The sequence below is a fragment of the Cheilinus undulatus genome, linkage group 19, assembly GCF_018320785.1.
Source record: "Cheilinus undulatus linkage group 19, ASM1832078v1, whole genome shotgun sequence".
NCBI lineage: Eukaryota > Metazoa > Chordata > Actinopteri > Labriformes > Labridae > Cheilinus > Cheilinus undulatus.
The window spans coordinates 24,031,843-24,054,786 of NC_054883.1; the positions used below are offsets into that span (position 1 = coordinate 24,031,843).

At 39.1% G+C, this 22,944-nt stretch overlaps 1 protein-coding gene across 1 annotated transcript in view; it reads left to right on the top strand.

Annotated features, from left to right (window-relative positions):
* The window catches only part of waca (WW domain containing adaptor with coiled-coil a), a 43,905-nt gene that overhangs the window by 5,055 nt on the left and 15,906 nt on the right, over positions 1-22,944 (top strand). Inside the window, exons 4-7 of the mRNA XM_041814384.1 lie at positions 9,960-10,051; positions 13,157-13,272; positions 13,388-13,503; positions 18,021-18,266. Of these exons, the coding sequence (XP_041670318.1) occupies positions 9,960-10,051; positions 13,157-13,272; positions 13,388-13,503; positions 18,021-18,266 (570 nt within the window). The remainder of the gene's footprint in view (positions 1-9,959; positions 10,052-13,156; positions 13,273-13,387; positions 13,504-18,020; positions 18,267-22,944) is intronic.

Consider the following 22,944-nt stretch of genomic DNA (forward strand, 5'->3'; position numbering starts at 1 on the left):
TGAAATCGCAGCGTTTATTTTATAACTAGAAATAGGCCTAATCATTTTAGGATTGCTGATGTCAAGTGCAGAAGCCTTTAAAGATATGCACGATTGCTATTTATACCAAGAGCTGCCATGAACAATAGAACAGGATGCTACAGGTAGTTGTGTGAGCAAAAACATTCAATAACAAAGCAGTGAAACATAAATAAGACATCATTTTCTAGTTATTTTACAGTGAGCATGCTTAAAGCACAGTCATCTCTGCACAACACTGCATGAAAATGCAAACCCTTGTTTTAATGCAGCTGTGCTTCATCTTGTGTATACAACAGTGTCACAGCAAACTGCCTTCATTCACAGAACTGCCAATAGTGTCATTTGTCAAGTTCTTTTGGCATCTCATGAAGATGCACAAGTTATTAGTTTGAAACAGGTTCAGAAAGATTCACACAGTGGATCTCTTACTGAGCCTCTCTTTGAAGACATTTTCTCGATTCATATTACTTTTTCCACTGCAGCACTACTTCAGATGTCTGGTATACATCATACAATGCTGCTTAGCTAGAAGCATTTCCCAGTCCCATTGATGCTCTCCTTGCATCACGTTTATACACACTGACCTCCCCAATCTTACTGCTGGCTGCTGTTATTTTTTCATGAAGTGAGGTTCACTTGTAGGTCACTTAGTGCATTTGTGGTTAGTGTGTAAATGGAGTATGCAGCATTTTTGATAGCTGGTATGAGCTGAGCAAAAGATCAGAAGAAATGGATTTAAATAAGGAGCCAAACTTTATCAGACACAGGGGGTTATCTTGTGCTTTAACACAAGGCATGAAAGAACTAAGCTTAGGTATCACCCCGAACAGCTAAAGAGCCAACAAAATAAACCACCATGATTAAACCAAACTTTAGATGAACCCAAGAAACATGTCGTAAAAACCCAGTCAACACAGGAATCAAACTATATAAATTTAGAAAGAGTGGACCAAATATGTAACAATTAAAGGAATGGAAACCACAAGAACTCAAAATTATAAACAAGGAAATGGACTTTTGTATTAGTGTTCATTTTAAGTAAGGGAACTCTTTTTTGTTGAATTCTATGACATGAAATTCCAGTTAGAGCCTTTACATCTCATGTTTGGATTATGTTATCATTGCTTGTCCCTGGTTTATCATGGTGTTAAACTACAAATAAAAAATGACCAAGGTCAACAGCATTTCAAGAACATCAGCAGTGTCAGAGCAAAGACTTGCAGAGTTTGGAAACATGCACTGAGTAGACAGTTTGGACTGTACATTTAACATCTTAAACACCCATAGGTTGCTATATTCTAAACATGGTTTTAGATAATAGGCATATTAATTGTCAGTAACTGTGAATCATTGTGATATGTCAGTTATAACACTGCAGACAGACAAAGTCTTGTAGCTGAGATGATGTTGAATCCCCCCAGTCATTATTTCAGTTCTTTAGAGATATGTCACTTAAGAATTAGTACAAGATAAAACCAGCTTAGAAGTTCAGTTAATCCTAAACATTTGCACAAACATTTGCTTACATAACAGACATACAGTTAACTTTTTTTGCAGGTGAAATGCAACATTACAGCCTGAGCTGTGTGGTCTGTCTTTTTCTTGTTGAAGTTTTGATGTTCAAACAAGTCCAGAATAAACAAGAGCTGAAAGTATTGGCTTGAGCAAATATGAAAGTTAAATGTCTTCATAAGCTGAGAAAATGTAACTGGACATTAGAGCCCAACCGATTTATCGGCGGGCCGATTAGTTGGGCTGATTATAGTGTTTCACAGATTAATCAACATCAGCCAATATGTAGCCGATTAACTTTTTTGCTGCGCTGGGATTTTGTCTCTCTCTCTTTTTACCCTTGTCGCTCTGTGTGTGTCCATGTGGAACTCAGCCCAAGTGCCTGGCCCCTACCCCCCAGACGCAGTGTACAGCAGCAGCTCTCCCTCACTCAGTGTTGCCAACTTAGCGACTTTGTCACTATATTTAGCAAGTCTTCAGACCCCTCTAGCGACTCTTTTTCAAAAAAGTGACTAGCGACAAATCTAGCGACTTTTTTTGGTGTTACTGGAGAGTTTTGGAGACGCTGACGTGAATGCACGTATCATTGCTCTTCTCACTGAGCAGCGGGGGCTGCCATCCTCGTCCCTAAGCACTCACAGGCAGCCCGATCCCTGCTGCAGTCGGACTCACTCGGCTTGTTTTGCTGCTTGAGTGTGCCGCGCGTGTTAGTTCCGGTTCCTGCTGGTGTGGCTTTCACACAGGGCGCGGGTTTTCTGCCTGTCAGCCGCATCTCCCTGCTCTCAAAGCCCTGTCCTTCTTCATAAGTTTTACATCAGTAAACCCCCCCTTATAAAAGCGACTTGATTCAGTGTACAGAGGAAGTGTGTCGGGAACTTTTCAAAATAAGAGCATTCTGTACAAGTGAACAGAGTTTCTCTATAGAAATGCTAAACCGGGCTTTTAATTTGAAAAGCACAAACCAGAAAAGCATTCATACAGTGTTTATCTTTCCTGTGACATATTCTACCAGTGTGGAGACAGAAAGTTTCACTAATAGTAGATCTTTAGAGAACAATTTTTTCAAACAGGCGCATTTAAGCTTGCAGCCTACAGGAATTTTTTAAAGGATTCTTCACTATTGGGAGATAGGGCTAATGGCGGAGGTCTGCGCTCTCTGAGGGCTTTTCTAGTTACCTCCACCAAGGAGGTTATGTGATCAGGTGGGTGTGTTTGTTTGTTTGTTCGTTCATTTGTTAGCAACATAACTCAAAAATCATGGACAGATTTTGATGAAATTTTCAGGAAATGTCTGCGCTGTTACCACTTTACACCAGGAGATGGCGGACATGAGTAACTTATTCAAAGTTTTGTAGTATATAGAGACACGAGTCAGAGCTTAACACGGAGAAAGACAGCGAGTTGTAGCGAGAATACTCAGTGCTGGGAGGAATAGAGGAATATACCCTCTGCCATGACTACCACACGTAGCGAAGCCAATGCTTTGCCTCACCGTGTCTACATCCCACCAGGGAGGGAGTAATCGGCGAATTAGGCAAAGCCTTCCCACACAGTTTCAAAAAATCCTGGAGGAACCCCTGATATTTATATGCACAGACCTTGGCCTTAGTTTTATTAGTTCTTATGTGATGTTCAATTTACCTCCAAAGTCAGATGTCCAAGCCGGAGATGGCATCACACCCAAGTTGATTATGTTCCATTTGCTATAACTTCTTAACTCAGGTGCTGAAATTGCTCCAAATTTCTCAGTCAGGATTTCAAGTTAAGGGTGCATTTTTGATGGCTATACTCTAAATTTTCTGAGTATAGGAGTATACTGAGCTCTGTGATTAAATGGAACACACCATTAACCTTTGGTTTCTACACTGCTTGCTGTGTTTGGAACATGTCTGAGTCAAGGGCTATAAGAGGGCTATAAGAAAAGATGGTGCTCAAGCTGCCGCTCACCTATGTCAGACTCGCCATCGCATGATTTGAGGAGAACGAGGTGGTAGCTATCGGTGGGGTTTAGTTGTAATGGAAACCGATAGCAATGGCTGCCACCCATGTAGGGATTAGCTTAGATATAGCTATTGCATGGCAGAAGTTTTACCAGAGCTGGACCACATTTCTTTGTGAAATAACGAGCAAAGAACAGCACTGAAAACTTTTCATGAAGGAAAAGATGTTTTGCCTTTCTGCAATTGTTATGGGCAAGGTTTAGTCATACTTTAAGCTGGTATATGCAATTGCTGCTGCAGTTGTAGCGATTAACACAGTTGTAGCCAAAGTATAGTGAAAGTTTTATCAGAACTGCGCCCCATTTCTATATTAAAACAAGTGTATTGAACCATGCCAAAAGGAGATATTTTTGAACTTTTCTTAACTGGCCTCGGCATGAGTTTAATCCAACGACAAGCTCAGCTATTCATAAACTACTGTAGCGCCTGTCCATCAAGCTCAGGTTACTTACCAGAGCTGTGCATGCCTGCTACCTAATTTTGTCTTGTTGCTCTGATGGCCCATAATAAGTGTGATGGTCAGTGTTTAGCCATTCACCTTTCAAGATTTTTTTTTTAAAGTCCAGCCCTTCCCTAACACTTTGCAAAGGACGTTTCCCAGATGAATGTGAATTTTATCCTTGCAGTGGATATATAAAACAGTCTATCTGACTTGCAAGGTTAATGTCAGGCTGTAGTAAACCAAGAAGACTAACCCAACATTTGTCGACCTGTGAATTTGAATGGTCTGTCAGTATTATGGCTGTGGCGCAGACAGACATTTGATAGCATGAAAAGTGCTCCAAACAAGATCTAGCGCCATCTTTTACATGTGTATGCTTGAGTGTGTATTTGGTGAATAACCAGTAAAAGATTCTAGCCACCTTTCCTTGCTTCATTTAACACTCCTGTTAAGGCAACATTTTCTCTCTTACATCTGACCGTGGAATCAGATAAAGTCCAACAGCTATGATCTGGAAGCATTCTCTTATTTTTTTCAGCAGCCAGATATACCAGATGCCAGCATAAAATCAATAAGACAGAACAGATACACATTGATAACTGGTATCTGTCCATGACACAGAATTTTGCCTATGTTTGTAAACATGACGGACACCAATGTCAAACCGATACATCTGTGCATCCCTAGTTTATTGTATAAACAAATATGACGATGCTTGGCTGAGTTGATTTTTCTTTTGCTCTTACTCTTTTGTTTGTAGGCTGTTTTGGTTGATCACTAGACTTGGTGTGCTCACTGTATTTTTCCTTTCTTGGGTTATGTAAGAAAATGCAGTCACTTGATTTAAATGCTGTGGTCATCCTCCGTTCCATGTAGTTATAGCCACAAAGCAATTAAAAAAATGATACACATGACATTGCATCCTGAAGTGCATACACTTCCTGCATCCTATAACAGGTGACAGAGCCAAAAAGAGGATTAGAAAAACAGGTTTAGTCTTGCTATGTGATTGCCACTCTTGTATTACCTATAGTGCTTCTGGCAGTGTTTTCAGGTCAAAAAACAGGTTTGTACTGGAACGAGGAGTTTAAACTTAGTATGATTTGTTAGATAAGCAGGTGAAAAATTATTTAAATGGTGGTGCCATATTAATGTATAGATGTAACAATAAATCAACATTTTTGTAGATGTTGATGAGATGTACTGATTGTGAAAATCATGGCTGATACATTAGATCTGATTGTTGATACCAGAGCTGCTGCGTTCTTTTTTTACTACTTCAGGGCTCTACGTTAACTTTTTTTGCTCATAGCACTGGTGCTACAGAGGTTGACAGTCTTGTAGCACAGAACAAAAAAAAACCTGTAGCACAATATATAAAATGTTTCTTACATCTCTAAAACCAACATGTAACCAAAATAAATTCTCAGTAAGTGAATGTACTTGAAATACAAACCAAAACAGCCTAAATAGCTCTCAGTTAATGTCTATCAAAGCAAACAGCCAATCATTATTTAGAACTTCGGCGTGCAGTAGAGAAATGATGCTGATGGTTCATCACCACATTATGTTAGGCCTATTCATATATTGGTATTGATATCGGCTAGATTTAATTTGTAAATATTGCCATTTTGTATAACCCCAATATTGTGCATTCCTAGTCAAACTAAGAAATAAAATAAAGTACAAGTTTTATGTTCTTATGTGAACCTTATTTAATGGATTTCTTGCTGGCCAATTTAAAAGGACCAAGGGCCAAAGTTGGCCCACAGGCCACAGTTTGAACACCCCTTATATATTTACTGATACTCAGAGTAATAGGAAACTATTCCTAACATTATTAGACACTCGTTGAACACTGTTAGAGTTTGGTCCATGTTGTACTTTCACACTGGGTTCTGATGTTTATAAATGAACAGATCCCTCTTTCTTTTCTCTCTACAGCTTCAAATGCTATAGTTTGTGGCAACGGTTTACTTGCTTCATACTTGTCCCCATACAAATAAACATTAAAGAAATAAATAAATAAATCTGTGTAATAATAACATCAGTACTATTGGAGTTAAATGGTAATTGAAACAGTAAATCTGTCTTTAAAATCGTCTTTACCCTAACAACACACAAAGTTTCTGCAGTGTGAAGCTGTTTTGATCTACTCCTCCGTGCTCCTGTCACTCTCTCTCTCCCGTCTCTCCGTCATATGCTGCTGTCTGTCTGTGTTATACTGGACCTGTATGCTAAATTCAGACTAGGCTTGTTAACCACACAACAGCAGCTACGATATTAGTGAAGGGAAAATGCATCGTTTTATTCCTTAACCTTCAGTCAGAAGTTAGCAAAGACTGAGCGCTCTGTCCTCTCACTGACAGTTCACTCACGGTTACCATCCGTGCACAACTGGAGAGAACGAGGAGAATGAAGCAGAATTGAGCATCGTCTAGTACCAGTTTCATACCGATACAATACGATTTCGATATTTTGGACAACGATACGAGTTTTTCCGACATCACAAAATCTGCCACAATACGATTTCAATTTGATTGGATATGGGGCCCAGGATCGATATCAGGTGATTTTGTGCAAAAATTTCACACAGTTACAGAAAAAAAAACAGTTTCTGCAATTAAATTTTGACAGGTCTCTGTATTTAATAAAAATATGTCTTTAACAAAAACAGGAAAGACCTGATTACCCCAATTACCTTTAAATTAGGAACACAACTATGCACATTTTTGTTAAAACAGCAAACTTTTTCAGTACCAAACATTTTATTTCCTCACATCCCCAGATCCCTCTAAAGCACCAATAGCTATGGATTTTTTCTGCAGCCCTTTATAATAATGATCAAAATGTTTAGCCTGTGTTCCCATTTTAGATTTTTGTTTTAAACTTATTTACACACATGTGGACTTCAACAGATATTTCTGCTCTATATCAGCTCTTCATACTTCACACAGGGGCCTCTTAATGTGGCAGATAAGTTCATTTAGTTTATTCACCTTATGAGGTAAAATATGGGGCATATGATGTTATATAATGATTCTTTATCATTTTTTATTTATTGCAACCTTGATTTTAATAAATGGAAAGGTTCGACAGAATACTAGAGCAAAGTTTTATTATAAAAGACGTTCCTGTGATGTGCAGCTTTATAACAAGAGTGAGGGGCTGGGGTTATACAGAGAACAGCTGTCCTGCTTGAACCACGTTAAGTTTGGACAGCTTGTATTTTCATTATAAATCTAACGTGAGACGGCGATTTAAAATAAGTGTATCAAAGGAGATGTGCAGCAGCAGACTTTTCCTCTCTGTGTATCTGCAGTCTGCTGCAGACAGCGCTTGCTCCCACAACCGTAACGGGTGGAGTGTTATTATCCATGAACGATTTCATATGGCGGTTATATACGGATAAAGACGTAGATGTAGTCGGCAAACTAAGGGGAGAGATCTGTCCTGCAGTAGCGTCCGTCTGAAATATATCCAAACAGCAGAGAGAGGAGAGGAAATCCTCTTTCCCTCAGCCGCAAAACTTTAAGCCACAGCTGCTAGTTAGCTAGCTTGTGGCTAACTTGTTATGGATGCTGCCTGGGGCGGAAACTGTCAACGGGTATGCGGGAGGAATTTCAAAATAAAAGCGTAGCTTGAAGCATCCATTTAGATCAATGTTTTGACTTTCCATCGATCTGATTGGATTGTCAATCAACCAATTGATATATCGATATACATCGATCATTTTTTACACCCCTATCGTCTAGTAGGGCTGAAATGATTCCTCAAATTATCCAGGTAATTCAATTCACAAAAATTCCTTGAGGCAAATTATCTGCCTTGAGGCTTCACTTAAATCAGTCATATATCCACATATGCCCATGCTGTAGCCTGGACATCGTGCCGTGTGTTGCGCGGCGTGCTGTGTTTCGCGCGGACAGCTATTTGTGTGGCACAATGTCCTTGTTTTGCTGTTACTCTAACGTAACATGCATGATACGAGGCGTGAAAATCACAAGGGAAGAGAAGTTGATGCAGTGATGTTTACAGGCACTCATCCTACATTTTTACACATCCACTGGCCGTGGCTTTATGGCAGATACGGCACTACGCCTGCACCGGTGAACCTACGTAGGTCTCAGAGTTTACGCCCTGCCTGCATAACTCACAGCACTCATTTTGTGTCTGCAGACTTCAGGGAATTTCATAAACTTCTCTGATTGACCCAACGGTTTTGTAGAACACCGTCAGGCTTCACGATTCAAGTCCTGTTTTGGGGCTTCCCCCTCCCTCTCTCCCTTGCTCTGTTCTGGGTGCACATTATACATGAAATTATAAATTATCTAAAATTCAGCTCACTGACGTCTTGATCGCAGCGTATTTTTCAAAATGTTAGGATCCCAAATGATTTGATAAGACTTAAATTGATAATGAATGCACACCAATAAAATAGAAACATGCTATTGCCACAGACTTTTTTGACTGATACTAAATAGGTTAAAGTTCATCATCATACAGTCAGGAATCAACAGGTCATAGAAGCAGTTTTATCCTTTAAAATGTGTTCTCCATGTCAGTGGATGGTCTTAAAGGTCAGATTATTATGGTGGATGAACTCACAAACAGAAATGTGCAAAAATTAAAAGTGAACACTTTCGAAAAATAGACCATATTCCTGTAATCTAAAGGTTCACCTTTCAGACATCATCAGACCACTGTGTGAATGATGGAGCTTCATCCTTGATATAATGTGAAATATTACATTCATGCATAAAATAGAGGATTTCAAAATGATTAAGTGTCCCTTTACTTTAATGACAAACTGGAGAATAGAAATAAACTACAATGAAAGAAATAAAGTGTTGGCATTGGCACCAAACAATTCCTGGTGAAGGATACCTAAAACCCTAAATATGGCATAATCTAATGTCATTATTTAACTTCCTTTCCTAGTACCTGTCTGTAGCTTCAGCTATTTTGCCCTCTCCTTCTTACCTTGCTACTTGGATGCAAACAAGCACAGTGAACATATAGCATCTTGTAGGGGCAGAACAGTATGTATTTTAGTCCAGAGAAGAAGGGGGAAGAAATGTACGTTGATGATGTCAGATTTAAAACCACATTTTATAAGTAACGTGGATGTTATCACAAAAGGACTAAAGGCCTGTGGTGTACTTTTAATGCTAGCCACACTCTGCAAATCGAATTGAATTACATAATTTATCAGCAGACAGATTCAATTACTGTTGCTCAACTTTTGGCTGTTTTCGTGGGGTTTCCTACCTTTAGACTTGTGGGTCAGTATGAATTTAAATTTCTTTTCAGCAGGCTAGGAAATTGTCAGCCAGAAACATACCTAAATGAAATGCTACTGCTTGAATACTTATTCGCTTAAGCTTACTTTGCAGAAACTTCAGCTCATGTTAGCCTCTTGTCTGTGGCCATGTCAGACTTAATGATACCCCCCTCTATTGTTTTTTTTTTTTTTTTTATTAAAAAATAAGCTTTTGCAAGGACCAAAGCTTTATTTATTGTCGTACTGTATGCTATTACGAGTAGGGAGTAGGTAAATGATGTGACTTGCAGCTTTCTACAATTATTTAAAAAAAAATATTTTCACTGAAATATGCAATATAGCAGAAATTACTTGGACTATGTACATTACCATGATTTAGTTTTAACCAAGGTTGCATTAGGCCTTACAGTGGGGTTTTATTGCATAGTCTGCATTCTCCATAGGAGATTTAATCATTGCTTTAAAAACTGAGGCAAAATATTCTTCATCTTACTGAGCATATGTTAAAACAGTAGATGTTTAATATATGACCACCTTTTCCATTTTCTGACTGAACAGTGAGTGTAAATCGCTTTAGGCCCTACTGTGCTGTTTGTTGTAGTTCTCAGCCAAGTTTTTCAGTCATGCCTGTGAACTTGGCACAGTTTAATTATTGGCTGTTACTGATGATGTCTTTCCCTTGTCTTGTGCTTTATTGCAGGGACCAGTTATTCTCCACAGGAAAATTCTCACAACCACAGTTCCCTTCACAGCTCCAACTCACATTCGAACCCCAGCAAGACCTCTGACACAGTGAGTATAACCTCTGCTTCCACACGGGGACAGATGAATAGGGCCCTGTGGTTTCCACGTTAACAGAATCGCGGACAGAATGGCAGAATTGGCCAATAAAACCGGAATTGACAATTTAGCGCAGAAATTGAATGAATTTGACTGAAATGCTGTGTTTTTTAGAAAGAGGAATGTATATCCGGGAATATGTTCCGGGGGAATCACTGAAGCATGGCACAACTTGTGTCTCACTTCACAAACACTCACCCCACCCCCTCCTAAACAATAACAGCATGTCAAAGCAGCTGCACGAAACACAGCAAACATCACGTAGTTTAACATGGGGCAGTATCGTCACAATAATGTTGCACCTTCAAGAAAACTCATCCTTGCTATGAGTATTTTACCTCACCACACCAGAGAGTCACGTAGAGAGAGAGGTATGTCTGTGCGCGAGGTACACAGCTGAAGTCACAACTTGAAGACCTGCTCACCTCACTCGGAGGCTTCAAACTCGAGTCGGACAGATTCGAGATTTTATGAAGTCCCGTAGTCCAAATGATGTTACATTCAAGTAACGGTTGGTTTGATAATTCCTCCCATAGATACTGTAGTTCCCTTTGGTTGCTTAACGAGCCAACAAGTGTCTGCAATAATGTAGCGGTCTGATACGAGGCAGACGGACAGACAGCGAGGATGGAAGGAGATGATGAGAGAACCGTTACAGTCAGGAGTAGAACACAATGCAGCATCACACTGCATGGACTTACATGTTGAGGGAGTAAAGAATAGTGTAGGTAACAGGTTTGCTTTTTAACCATTTAACTTTACTGTGACTTTCTTAATAAGTCCCTATCACTCTGTGTTTGAGAAAACAGAAGGATTTCTTCACATTATAAACATCAGTTAGGATGTGATTATACTCGTGGATATGTCTTAAAATGTTGGACATATCTGACAGTTACACTGGTTATATTTATTTTATATCAGGGTTTTTCAAACAACAGCTCCTGGGCCAACTGTGGCCCTTTTTCAATAAATTTAAGTTTATTTCTATGCAAATAGTTCACATTTGATTCATTTACATAAACAAGACACTCTTTTTATGGTAAAATTAGTGGAAAGGTTAAAAAAAATGGAATTTCAAAAAATTAGAAAGGAAAAAACGGAATATAGAAAAAAATAAACGGATTTCATAGGGCCCTAGATGATTAATTAGACATAGTTTTTCCACGAACACAGGCTGAAATAGTTCTTGATAGAAGCTTGTCCTTTGTAGTTGATAGTTTAGAGTTCAGGTTTTGTCTTTTGATATAAGGTTAGAAAGGCATTCAAGACACAGCTCTTTGGTGATGTAGATCAAAACATGTTTAGTTATTACTGGTAAAGAATCAAGGTCCATTTGTTGATCACCACAGATGCAATAGGAGCAGTGGAATGCTTTGGTAGTACGCCCACAGAGGGCTTGTTTTTGCCAGTGCCATGTTCAGATTGTTGTGTTCAGTGTCTGACAGCATGTCTATAAGTATCTCAACAGAGAGAGAGAGAAACTATGCTCCTGTCAGCATACATTAACAGTCTGTCCAGTGCATTTATGTATATTATTGTACATAAATGACTTGGTTACTGTTTGCTTTTTTCTTGTTGTTGAGTGTATTGCATTATTTTGATTAACAAGTTTGGACTCCCTTTCCCTGAAATTTCCATTTCAAATCAGTATATGAGTGAGGGCATCTGACTGAGAGTACCTTACCCCTCATTATGTGTGCTGAGGCTCAGCTATATGCATACTTATTTGTTTGATAAATATTAGCAAAATAATTAAAGGAAAGAAGAACTGCGTTAAATTGCATGGAGAGGGCTCAGCTTTTATTTCAGGCTCCTTTGAAAACACTAGTGATGCCTGCACAGGAAGAATTGTAAAATGTTATGTGCTACACAGATGTGCATGTGCTTAATATATTAAAAAAATCTGTTAAAAAAAAAAAACCCCTTGTTGTGGTGAAATCTCTAGTTTATAATTAATATGGCTGTTAATGATGACAACTCCCATGATTAACCTACAAACCTTAATGCATTAAAAATAATGATACAAATTAATTGTATGACCAAGTTTGACCACAACTTCCTCCTGTAGTCCTCCAGCATGGATGTTTACATGCCTGGGGGTGAAGAGGTGATAGTGATGAGTGAGGAGATAGACCCAGGTCTGCTGAAGGCCAGCTCAGACTCCAGGAATTCAGCGACTGCATCGTCATAGCTCATTTTCAAATAAAGGCTTTCGGGAACGAAAGACAGTCTGATAATGTGACATCGTTAACGATGGGTCCACAGCGCCCCATGACCCCAATTCGACAAGAGTAGCATGTCAGAATTTTTCTTGCATTGTTGTCTAGTTTGAACCCCTGACGTCAACAATGGCAAATCCTGACAACAGGAGAGCATTTGCTCCTTATCTTTGCATTGTCATTTAACAGAGTGACATTATACAACCCCCCACATTTTCTCCCTCTGGGGATTTATGTGTACATACAGTGATTTCCTCAACAGTTTTTCACATTCCTACCTCAAGTTGTATTTGAATAGGAGTCTGTCTATGTTGTCCTCCTCTTGATACATCAGGAAGAGGCCATCATTTTTTCTTGTTTTTTTTTTTTTTTTGTTTTTTTTGTTTTTGTTTTTTTTCTTGTCAGACTTAAAGTCTGCTAGCATGACATAGGGCGCTTCTGTGATTTACTGTCTTGGATTTTTTTGTGATTCCTGTTGATATTTACCTTATTGACTCAGCACAGTTATAATGTGGAAGAACTGAAGGATTACAGAGTGAAAGCTAACAAAAAACGGTTTGCTTTTCACACTGGCAAGAGTCCAGCTGACCGTTAAGAAATAGGAAACATTTCCCTTTGGTAACCTCAATATTCTTCAGCTTCCTCAGGAATAAGCCCTCCTCCCACTTAAGGCGCTTTGTGGAAAACAAGCCAGCTATAACAGTCTGCCATCCCCAACATCTTTTGTACATTTCAGATTATATTACAAGCTCTTGCATCAGAATCCCCTCAACACGTACGCTCACACTTTGGTCTCTGGCTGACCTTGTGTCCCAAAATATTCTTTTTTTCCCCTCAGCCTTATGAACCTGGCGATGACTGGTCGGAGCACATCAGCTCGTCTGGAAAGAAGTATTATTATAACTGCAGGACAGAAGTGTCCCAGTGGGAGAAGCCCAAAGAATGGCTGGAGAGGTAGCTATAAAAATCTTAAACCCAGATCACATTGCATTATTGAAATCATTGTCACATATAGGAAAGGTAAAAGAAATGGCTAATATCTGTTTGCATGCATGCTTTTGTTCAACAGAGAGCAGAAGCAAAAAGAGGCAACAAAGACGGCAGTTGTCAACAGTTTCCCCAAAGACAGGGACTACAGACGGGAGGCAATGCAAGCATCGACAGCCCCTGGCTTTACTGGTGCAAGTAAGTGTGACACACAATGCTGCAACACGTTATCCTCAAGAGTCTGCTGCAACTGATCTAAAAGAATAGCATGTCTATATTTTTACTCATTTGTTCTGGTGGCAGCCGGCACCAGAGGCTTTGTTGTTTTGGGCCGTCTGTCCCATTCTTGCAAGCATAATGTCACAGGAAGACTTCAAGGGACTTTGTTAGAAATTTGGCACAGTCGTCTACTGAGGCTGTAGGATGAAATGATTCTGTTCTAGTGGTCAAAGGACTGTGGTAACTTTGACCTTATGTCTGACATGTTGTCATATATGCCATGTTTCATAGGTAACAGAGACAAGTCAATAACTGTATGTGTTTAAAAAAATAGACTGATCATGTTTTTGGTTATTTTAAGGTTTATTTTTTGGAATTTTATAACTATTTAAATTGGACCGTGGGTAGAGTCAGAAAAAGGGGAGTGAGAAAGTGTGGAATAATGTGGTAAAGGAGCCATTTGAACCCCAGCCACCCGCCACGGGCATTTGGACATAATGGCTAGGCTATTGGCACCCCTGTGCCTTCCCCTGACAAGAGGAGACACAGGTTACAAAAGTAAAAACAAAAAAGCACCATGAATAATAGCCACTTCTTCTGCTCTAGAAGCTTTGCTTTGCTGTTCCAATGATGCTATCCATGTCTTCGAGCCTTTACGGATGCGTTTCTAGAGTCTGGAACTTGGGTGATTTTCAGATACAATACAATACAAGAACTTTATGTATTTATTTATTATTTTTAGATGTCTTTAAAGATTAAATCCACACCAGTAACTCTGATACTGAAAGTTTATTTTTGAATCATTTCTGCTGTAGCAACTAATGTTTATCTGCCATATTGTCTGTTTGGCATCCCAAAATGCATTGTAACAAGCTGTGACAATTGATGGTAGGCGGTTCTGTCGTTGCGTCATACTTTCTCAAACTGTGTACTAGGGCTGGACATTTCATCAAAAACTTGATTAAATCACAGTATGGCCTGCCGCAGTTTTCAAATTGCGGAGGATGCAATATTTTTTTGACCTGAAATTTGTGTCAAAATAGGAGTTTTAAACTATTTTTTGCAGAAGAGATGCTATGCATGAAATACCATGCAATCATTCAAGTGGCAGTTTTTTTTGGACTAGCCTATAAAAACATCCTACTGTCATTTTTGTAGCTTTTTCTTATTAAATATGAGAATGTCAAAAACCCTTCAATGCAACAATTACATCCAGTTTGCAATACAAGTCCAAATCATCTGAATAGACGGACATGGAGGTATACCAGAGATTATCAGTGAACTGTGAACGTGCGCGTGCCTGAAGGGAGCCTTGAATTCGATAAAAACTTTCACTCTACAAGCGCGAGAGCATGGAAATAGTAGCGCGAAGGGCTTCACATCACCAGTTTTTTCTCTGGGAAGGTAGGGGAATACTGCTACCTGATTGGTTTGTGAAGAGTGCAAGCAGTTCGCTCGTGCAGACCAAAGCATTTGGAAACTGAAAAGAAGACGCCTTGCCATTTTGGAAAGTGGACAGGCCCGCCCCTCCCTAAATGCAAACTACACAAAGCGCATAGGGCCTCAACACCCAGGGGGGCCTCACTTTGAGCATTTTTTTCTTTTCTGACTTCCCGTCTCTCTGTACATCAGACTGGTGTGTATGATTAATATGATCAAGGTATGTTTATACAACGCTTTCTAAACATAAACTTTACCTGGCCTTCACACCTTGGTAAATTAACCCTGAAGATATCCTTTTTGGAGATCGGTGCCATCCATGAGCAATTATGGGCGCGCAGTGTCAGCTTGCTCTGCCCCCCCCCCCCCCCTCTCTCTCTCTCTCTCTCTCTCTCTCTCTCTCTCTCTCTCTCTCTCTCTCTCTCTCATTCTCGCTCTCTCTCGTTCTCTCTGTTACACAGAAACTCTCATCATGTCTGCATCCTCTCTTGTCAAACTTCACTTTCTACCATTGTAAATTTATGATAAAACTCTGTGAAGTTCCCGCGCTGGTTCTGATCAGCAATAAAATGATGTCGTCGAACTTAAATGCAGTTTTACTTGCCGTAGAAGGCTCTGCTCTAAAGATGCTCCTAGGGATAGTCAAGCAGCATGCTTTGACTTTCCAGGGACGTATGGATTGATACATTTTTGACAGTATGTATTGAAAACAATGAAATTATTTCAGAAGCAATTAATCCGTAGTAGTATGAATCCAAATATGTGGGTGCAACAAGCTTTAAGCCATAAAGGAGGCAGCTGGGGTGGAAGAGGTGAATCTTTGCAAACAGCAGCAGTGTGGTGCATCAGCATTGATGCAAACAGGGATTAGTATGTATATTAGTAAGCATGTCATATTTAAATGGACTGCTGTGTTGACAGTTTAATGTTTGCATAATGTGCATAAAATCTCTGCTGCTGCAAAAAATATCTATAAACCGGTATTTCCACACATTTCAAGTTAAAGAAATATTACAGCTTTTGCGATTTGTAAATTGCAGCAGGCCATATTGCAATTTAATCTAACTTGCGATTTTTTGCCCAGCCCTAAATCATAGCTGATTTGTCGACATATTTTGGCTTCCAAAACATTACAGACAGCAGTCAAGCCGTTTGCAAGACCATGCCAGGGTGAATTACTCAGATGACACAACGAATCATAGAGATGGCATTACAGCTAACAGCTAATGTGAAAGGAAGCTGTTGAAGCTACAGCTTTTCTCATCTCGTGCAACCATAATCACACAGTCAGTACATAATTTTATTTGTAAGAACCTGTGCCGTCTTAGTGTTGTTAAGAAAGATGGTTTCCATAATACGATAAAAACACTGTAGCCTTTCACATCATGCCCTCCCCACAACACAGTTCACCAGTCCTTAAAGGTGGACATGAGGACCATTTAGTCACCCATAGTCTTCCTCCACAAAAACATGGACATTAATTAGTTTGCACAAAGATAGTTAAAATGCTAGATGATATCTGCCACAGTCTGTGTTACAAAATGTGGATTAGTTGATCTCAGGCCATGTTATTTCTCCAAAAATAGAGCAGTATATGACCAAATCCAGGTAAAGTTCATGTTTAAAACACTGGATGCATATGGCCTTTGTAAAATTTGAAATACAGTTAATAATGATTGTTATATAATGATTGTTTATGAAACTCCTTCAGGTCTGTTTGTGGTTTTAACACATTTCTTTAGCTGCAGTAGCTATTGTATTCCATACCAGCTCAGTGCTTCCAGAGTTAGGCATGATGGAGGTCGGTTTGTGTTCTCACCACAAATGAATCGCACCAGAGTGCGAAATAAAGCACCTCCTCCATTTCAAAAGTCTTGGTACAGTAGTTTGGTCTGCACCAGAGTTCAGTGGTCAGCTTTCACACCAGCACAAACAAACTACACTCAACAGGTTAGGTATGAAAGCAGACTGAGACAATGCCATAGCAAATCTGTTGCAAAGGTTCATAGATGATTTATTTAAATAAATGCATCAACTGGAGGGACATGGCAGCAAATCTCTCTCTTCCTAATTACCTGCAGAGCATATCTAGAGACTCTTGTCGTCACTGGTAGAGGGGGGTGCCTTCTCCAGTATAGTCTGAGATCCTGCTATGAAGTCGGTAAACAATCTTAACTTAAAAACTGTGATTTTTCTAGCTCAGATAAATCCTTTGAGCCCTGTTTTTAAACCGGTTAAACAGAATGATTTTCATTGTGGTCCACTTAGTGTGTGTGTGATGGGGAAAAAGTCAAACTGTTTTTCTCTGTAATGCTGCCCTTTGGATATATCAATGGATATATCAGAATGATTTTGAATAGAGCACAGCAATAAAAGCTGGACAGTCACAGTTTAGTATCGTAGTGTGTTGGGAGAGACCATTTTCTAGTTCATGAGATTTCAGTGCAGAACACCAGCTCACCTGCAGTTCACCTCATAATGATGTTGACTGACAGCCAGCTCTCTGCAGAGTTATTGTTGCCTTTGGCTTTTTATCCACTTTTCTTTCAAGTTTCAGAATTTTTTACTCCCATGGAAAACTGTGTCATCACTAAGCAAGGTGAAAATTTTCTGATGAATCTCTGAGTTTTGGTGCAGTCATATGCAAAATCAAGATTTCGCTCTGTGCTTCAGTCGATGCCCAGTAAAGCAGTTTTTTCAGTCTGCATGTAATCAAGAGTGGGTCACAGGTTTTTGAGGATGTTTCAATGTGGTTGTTAATACTATAAAACCTATGTTTTACCGTAAAAATGCTTTTATGTTTTAGGTATCTGCTCTTGAGATGTTTTGCAACCTGAAGGGAATATTTGCAGTTTTTTCTATCTTAGCTCTTACTATTCCAGTTATATACATGATGTGAAAAGCTCATCCTGCTGATACTGATGTTCTAAGTCTCTTGGTCTTTGCTCTAACTGTAAGTCTGTTCTTCATCACCAGCATGGACATTTGACTTATTTACTGCAGGCTAGATAGATATAATTAAAAATAAAACACTGTCCTCTCTGTTGCCCTCCCAGAGTCCGCCCAGGTGGAGAAACCTGCAACTACTCAGTCCCAGTCCTCATCCTCAGGCTCAGCAAGCTTGAACCCTTCATCGGGCCCTCCTGGATCATCTGCGTCCACGGTGCCCGTCTCCCCTGTCCTGCAGTCCCCCGCCCCTCCGCTACTCCAGGACCCCACCCTTCTGCGACAGCTTCTCCCAGCACTTCAGACTGCTCTACAGCTCAACAATGCCAGTGTGGACATGGCGAAAATCAACGAAGGTAAGAGGAGAGATGCAGTATCAACATTCAACAGTTTTCACATTCAGTGGCTGTTTGACAGGCTGTTGGTTGAACTGTTGAGTAATGGAGTATTTGAAACATTTCTGTTGCTCTAAGCACAGTGTTTTCCCTGTCCATCCTGAATTTCCTCTAGTTCTTTTTTTTAATGATGCTGTCAGGAGGAAGAACTCCTCTTGGCTGAGGTGCACTTGAAAAGAAGAGTTCAGAACTTTCACACAAGTATATGTCTCCTGAGATGGGTGATTCACAGTGATTGGAAACAAGGGGTTAATAAGTGCCACTATAAAACAGTCTGGCTTATAAAGCAGCCACTGGGAGCTGCACTGGACTCTTGCTGCCTTGAGCTTGCTCTATTTCAAGTTCTAGAGAAGTGCGTGGTGTGATCCCAAATGCTTTTAGACTATCTGGCATGTAGGGCTGCTTTTTTGAATGACTAGGGTTTTGGCAAAGAAGGATCTGTGTTCAGGAACATTTTCTCAGTAAAATCCTGGGCCTTGTTTTAGTGTCTGATGTTACCTTCAAAGTAGAAATGATTGAGGCTTTGATCTTTGGATAAACATTTTTTAAATGACCTTTCAGTGATTGTTCTGTGTAAAGTTTTTACACAGAGGTCTCCTTTCCACAGACTTGGAAAGTAATAAAGATCTGTTAATTACTGAATTCATCAGCTTTGACACTCTGTGGCAAAGCTTTGGGGCTGTGGATTTTTAGTAAACAGTTATATTAGGCTTGATTTATTGAAGTAGCCACCTTGAAATGGCTCCATGTAAATCCATACATCCCATGGTCAGCACTTGTTAAAAAGAAATTGATTTAAAATAGTAGTAGTAGCCACTTTAATGCAAAAAATTGGGTGAATTTTCAATTTCATTAGGGCTCCTACAGAGTGTGATAAAAGCAGCCACACGAATAGTAATGTTCATAAAGCTATTTGAGTCATAGATATGTTTTATTTCAAGCTGAAAAATTAGTAGTAAACATTCAGGGTTTTCCTCTACATGTAATTGATCATGACACACCGCCACGCCAAAATAAAAACTAACACAGACTGCAGTGTATGAGGCAGAGATGAGAGAGAGTGACAGGAGCAGGGAGTAGATCAATACAGCCCCACACTGCATAAACTTTGTGTGTATTGTTAGGGTAAAGACATGATTTGGTGATAGATTTTTTTTGTTCTATTCACCATTTAACTCCAATAGTACTGATGTTATCAGTACACTGTTGGAGAGAAAAGAGGGATCTGTTCATGTACAGGTACATCTCAAAAAATTAGAATATCATGAAAAAGTTCTAATATTTTTTGTCACTCATTTTAGAAAGTGAAAACCATATATTATATAGTCTTATTACACATAGAGTAACATATATCAAGTAGGGGTGCACCGATTGTAATTTTCTGGCCGATCACTGATCTTTAAAAAGCCTGACCTGCCGATTCCAATTTTTGCCGATACCGATTTTTTTTCATAACTGACCGCATACACCTTCAATGTTCCAATCTTATTTTATTGAATAACATTGAACAGTACCCGTGAAACAATACAAACTTGTTGTTTTAACTGCACATGAGGTAGTTCTCTTAAATATAAATGAAAAGTTTAAAGCATTACTGTCCAAACTACTAAATTATATCAGTTCCTGTAGTCTTTCATTTTTCACATTTTTGTAGGTAGAGGCGTATGAAACCGATCTCATCCACCGATCTTATTTACAAGGATCGGCCGATCACTGATCTCCTAAAATTAAGGAAATCTGCGCCGATACTGATCTTGGCCGATCGATCGTTGCACCCCTAATATCAAGCCTTTATTTCTTGACATTTTGATGATTATGGCTGACAGATAATGAAAACCCAAAATTCTGTGTCTCAGAAAATTAGAATATTGTGAAAATATTGGAAAGTCATGGTGTCAAACCCTAATCAGCTAATTAACTCAAAACACCTGCAAAGGTTTCTGAGCCTTTAAATTGTGTCTCCGTTTGGGTCAGTAGGCTACACAATCATAGTCAGCTTCCTGCAGTTTGCTTGTTTTGTGTTTGAATGTGGAGATGAACCATCAGTGCCTCTCTTCTCTGCTGCACCCCAAAATTCTTAACAGTCATTGGCTGTTATCTTTGTTAGACAATAAATGAGGGCCGTATTTTAGGCTGTTCTGATTTTGTTTTTCACTTACTGAGCATATATTTTGGTAACTGGTAGGTTACAGAGATGTAACAGAACATTTTAGATATTTTGTAACAGGTTTTTGTTCTGTGCCATAAGTTTGTCAACCTTTGTAGCACCAGTGTTATGGACAAAAAAGTTAACCTACAGCCCTGCTTAGAGCTCTTTTCCCAAAAATTAGACAAAGCCCTCCCCCAGAGTTTCAAAAGATCCTGGAGGAACCCTGATGTTGGTTTATACTCTGGTTTTTATGGTACTAGTGGGTTTGTGTATTTATTAATGTATTTTATTAAAATGTATATATTATTACATATATAGCTAACTTCCAAAACAGAGGTGCAAACTTTTGATTAAACATCAACACTGAAGTTTTAACATGTCTAGTTGTGCACATGCAAGACGTGCATAGCAGGGCTGCTGCTAACGACTTTTTGATCATCAGCTAGTTGATTAATGAAATGATTAATTGAATAATCACATTTTGTGCTGTTATCTGACCAGTTTTTTTTATTACCTGAAGAAGATTGTTTTCCTAATGGTTCATGGCTGAGATGTGGTTGCATTTCACCCTTAGTGCATTCCAAGCAAATTCACAGCAAGACGTTAGGTTTTTTGCAGTAAGGTTTTCATTTTCTATAACTAATCTGTGAGAAAAGGCCCCTTGAGCCACTTCTCCGGAACACAAAGCTTTGATAATTTTGATAAGTGATATCTGTGCATGCAGAGGCTGCATAAACCCTGAAAGAAAACAGGCATATAGTTGGCTACTGTCAGAGATAATTCTTCCAGTACGCTAGAGGCTTGTGTTCATTTATGTAAGGCAGCCTCTCAGTGTTTCTTTTTATCAGCAGCATCCTGTAATTGTGCTGGTTAACATGAATACATAAGCAAAGAGGGGAATTATCAAGAATTGGACGGGTGAGGGTCAGAGTGAAAAGCAGTAAAAGACACTTGGATTTTATTTAATTCAAGGTGTTGTTACTGAGCTGGTCAGACACTTAAGTAAAGGATACAACACACCCTCGATTTGTACATATACAGGACCACCACCCAAAGTAAGGTTTATGCCACAGCTGCCCTAAATTAACAGCATTGGTAATTACCAAAATCATTTTTTTTGTTTCTGCAATGGTTAATACACCAGTATGTAGAAGCTCTTTAACCCAAATGATATTTTTAATGCTAAAATATAATTGTTATTGTTATCCTTGAATTTTCAAATTTACTGATTTCCAAAAAAACTGAAAAAATAGTAAAGCACATTATTATTTCTTGATTAATATGTCAAATTATAGTTATTTACTCGCATTCCTGAACAGAAAAATGAGTTTTAGTGGTTGAATGTTATGCTTGATTAATTTCCAACTTCTCAGAGAAGCCCAGTGAGCCGGCTCAAATTTGGGTATAAAAAGGTGAATTCAGTTTGAAATTCCTCATTCCTGTTCAAAATGGTAAAACGGGGAGAGCTCACTGAAAATGAAAGAGTCCGCATTAAAGCACTTCATGATGCTGGATGGTCTTTGATACAGATATGACAGGTGGTCTAATAAATTTGTTAAGCACTGTATTTATTTTCCGAGTGTATAAATCAATCACTTTGTTGCTTGAGTTGGGCTTTTTCACCTCCGTTGGTACCAAGAGGAGTGCTCATCTTCTACTACACGCATTAAACCTAAGCCTGATTTGAAAGTGTCAAATCTACCCTGTTGCATACGTTGTTGGTTTGTGCAGTCCTGACCCACCTGCTAAAAAAATGTACCCATCAAACTACACAGACTGCAGCTACATGCTGGAGTAATGGGCAGCAGGTGACTGCCAGTCTGAGTCATGTCACAGGCATATTTTGTGAGAAAAAAGGCTATAGCAGCAAACAAATTTGTCAAATCTACTAGAAAATAAGTAGAGGTATACATTTCCTCATCCATGTCCCTTTCAGTGGCTGAACGAGCACAAAAATTCCTCTGTCACAGTCAGAGGTTGCGCTGGACTTTTTTGTTGTCCGTCATTTTGTTGGAATGAGTCATAAAAAATTCCATCATACCATTTTTACAATCCGTCATTATAATTTTCTCTTCAATATCTGTAATATAATATAATTCAACATGACTTTGTTAGTAGTGTTTAATTAATGAAGAACTCTTTCCCAACTTATATTTAAAGAACAATCTTTGAGGTTATGCATTTTTAATGGCATTGAGAGAAAGATGAACACAGCAGCACAGCGTTTACTCCTCTCATTTTTACGCATTGATGGAGGAGCAGCAATCTCTGTCTTCGAGCAAGTAACTATGAACCGCGCCATTTAAGATATCACGTGCAGTTTTAAGGATATTTTTAATGTCAAGATGGTGTAGTTTGTTGACCATAGCTGATAACAAGTTGTTAAAAGGCTGCACTGTGGAGCTGTGTTCATCTTTGTCTGCTCCACAGGAGTCGTAATCAGAAAAAAACATCATGCACTCGGATCTTGCACAATGAGTCGGGTGCTTT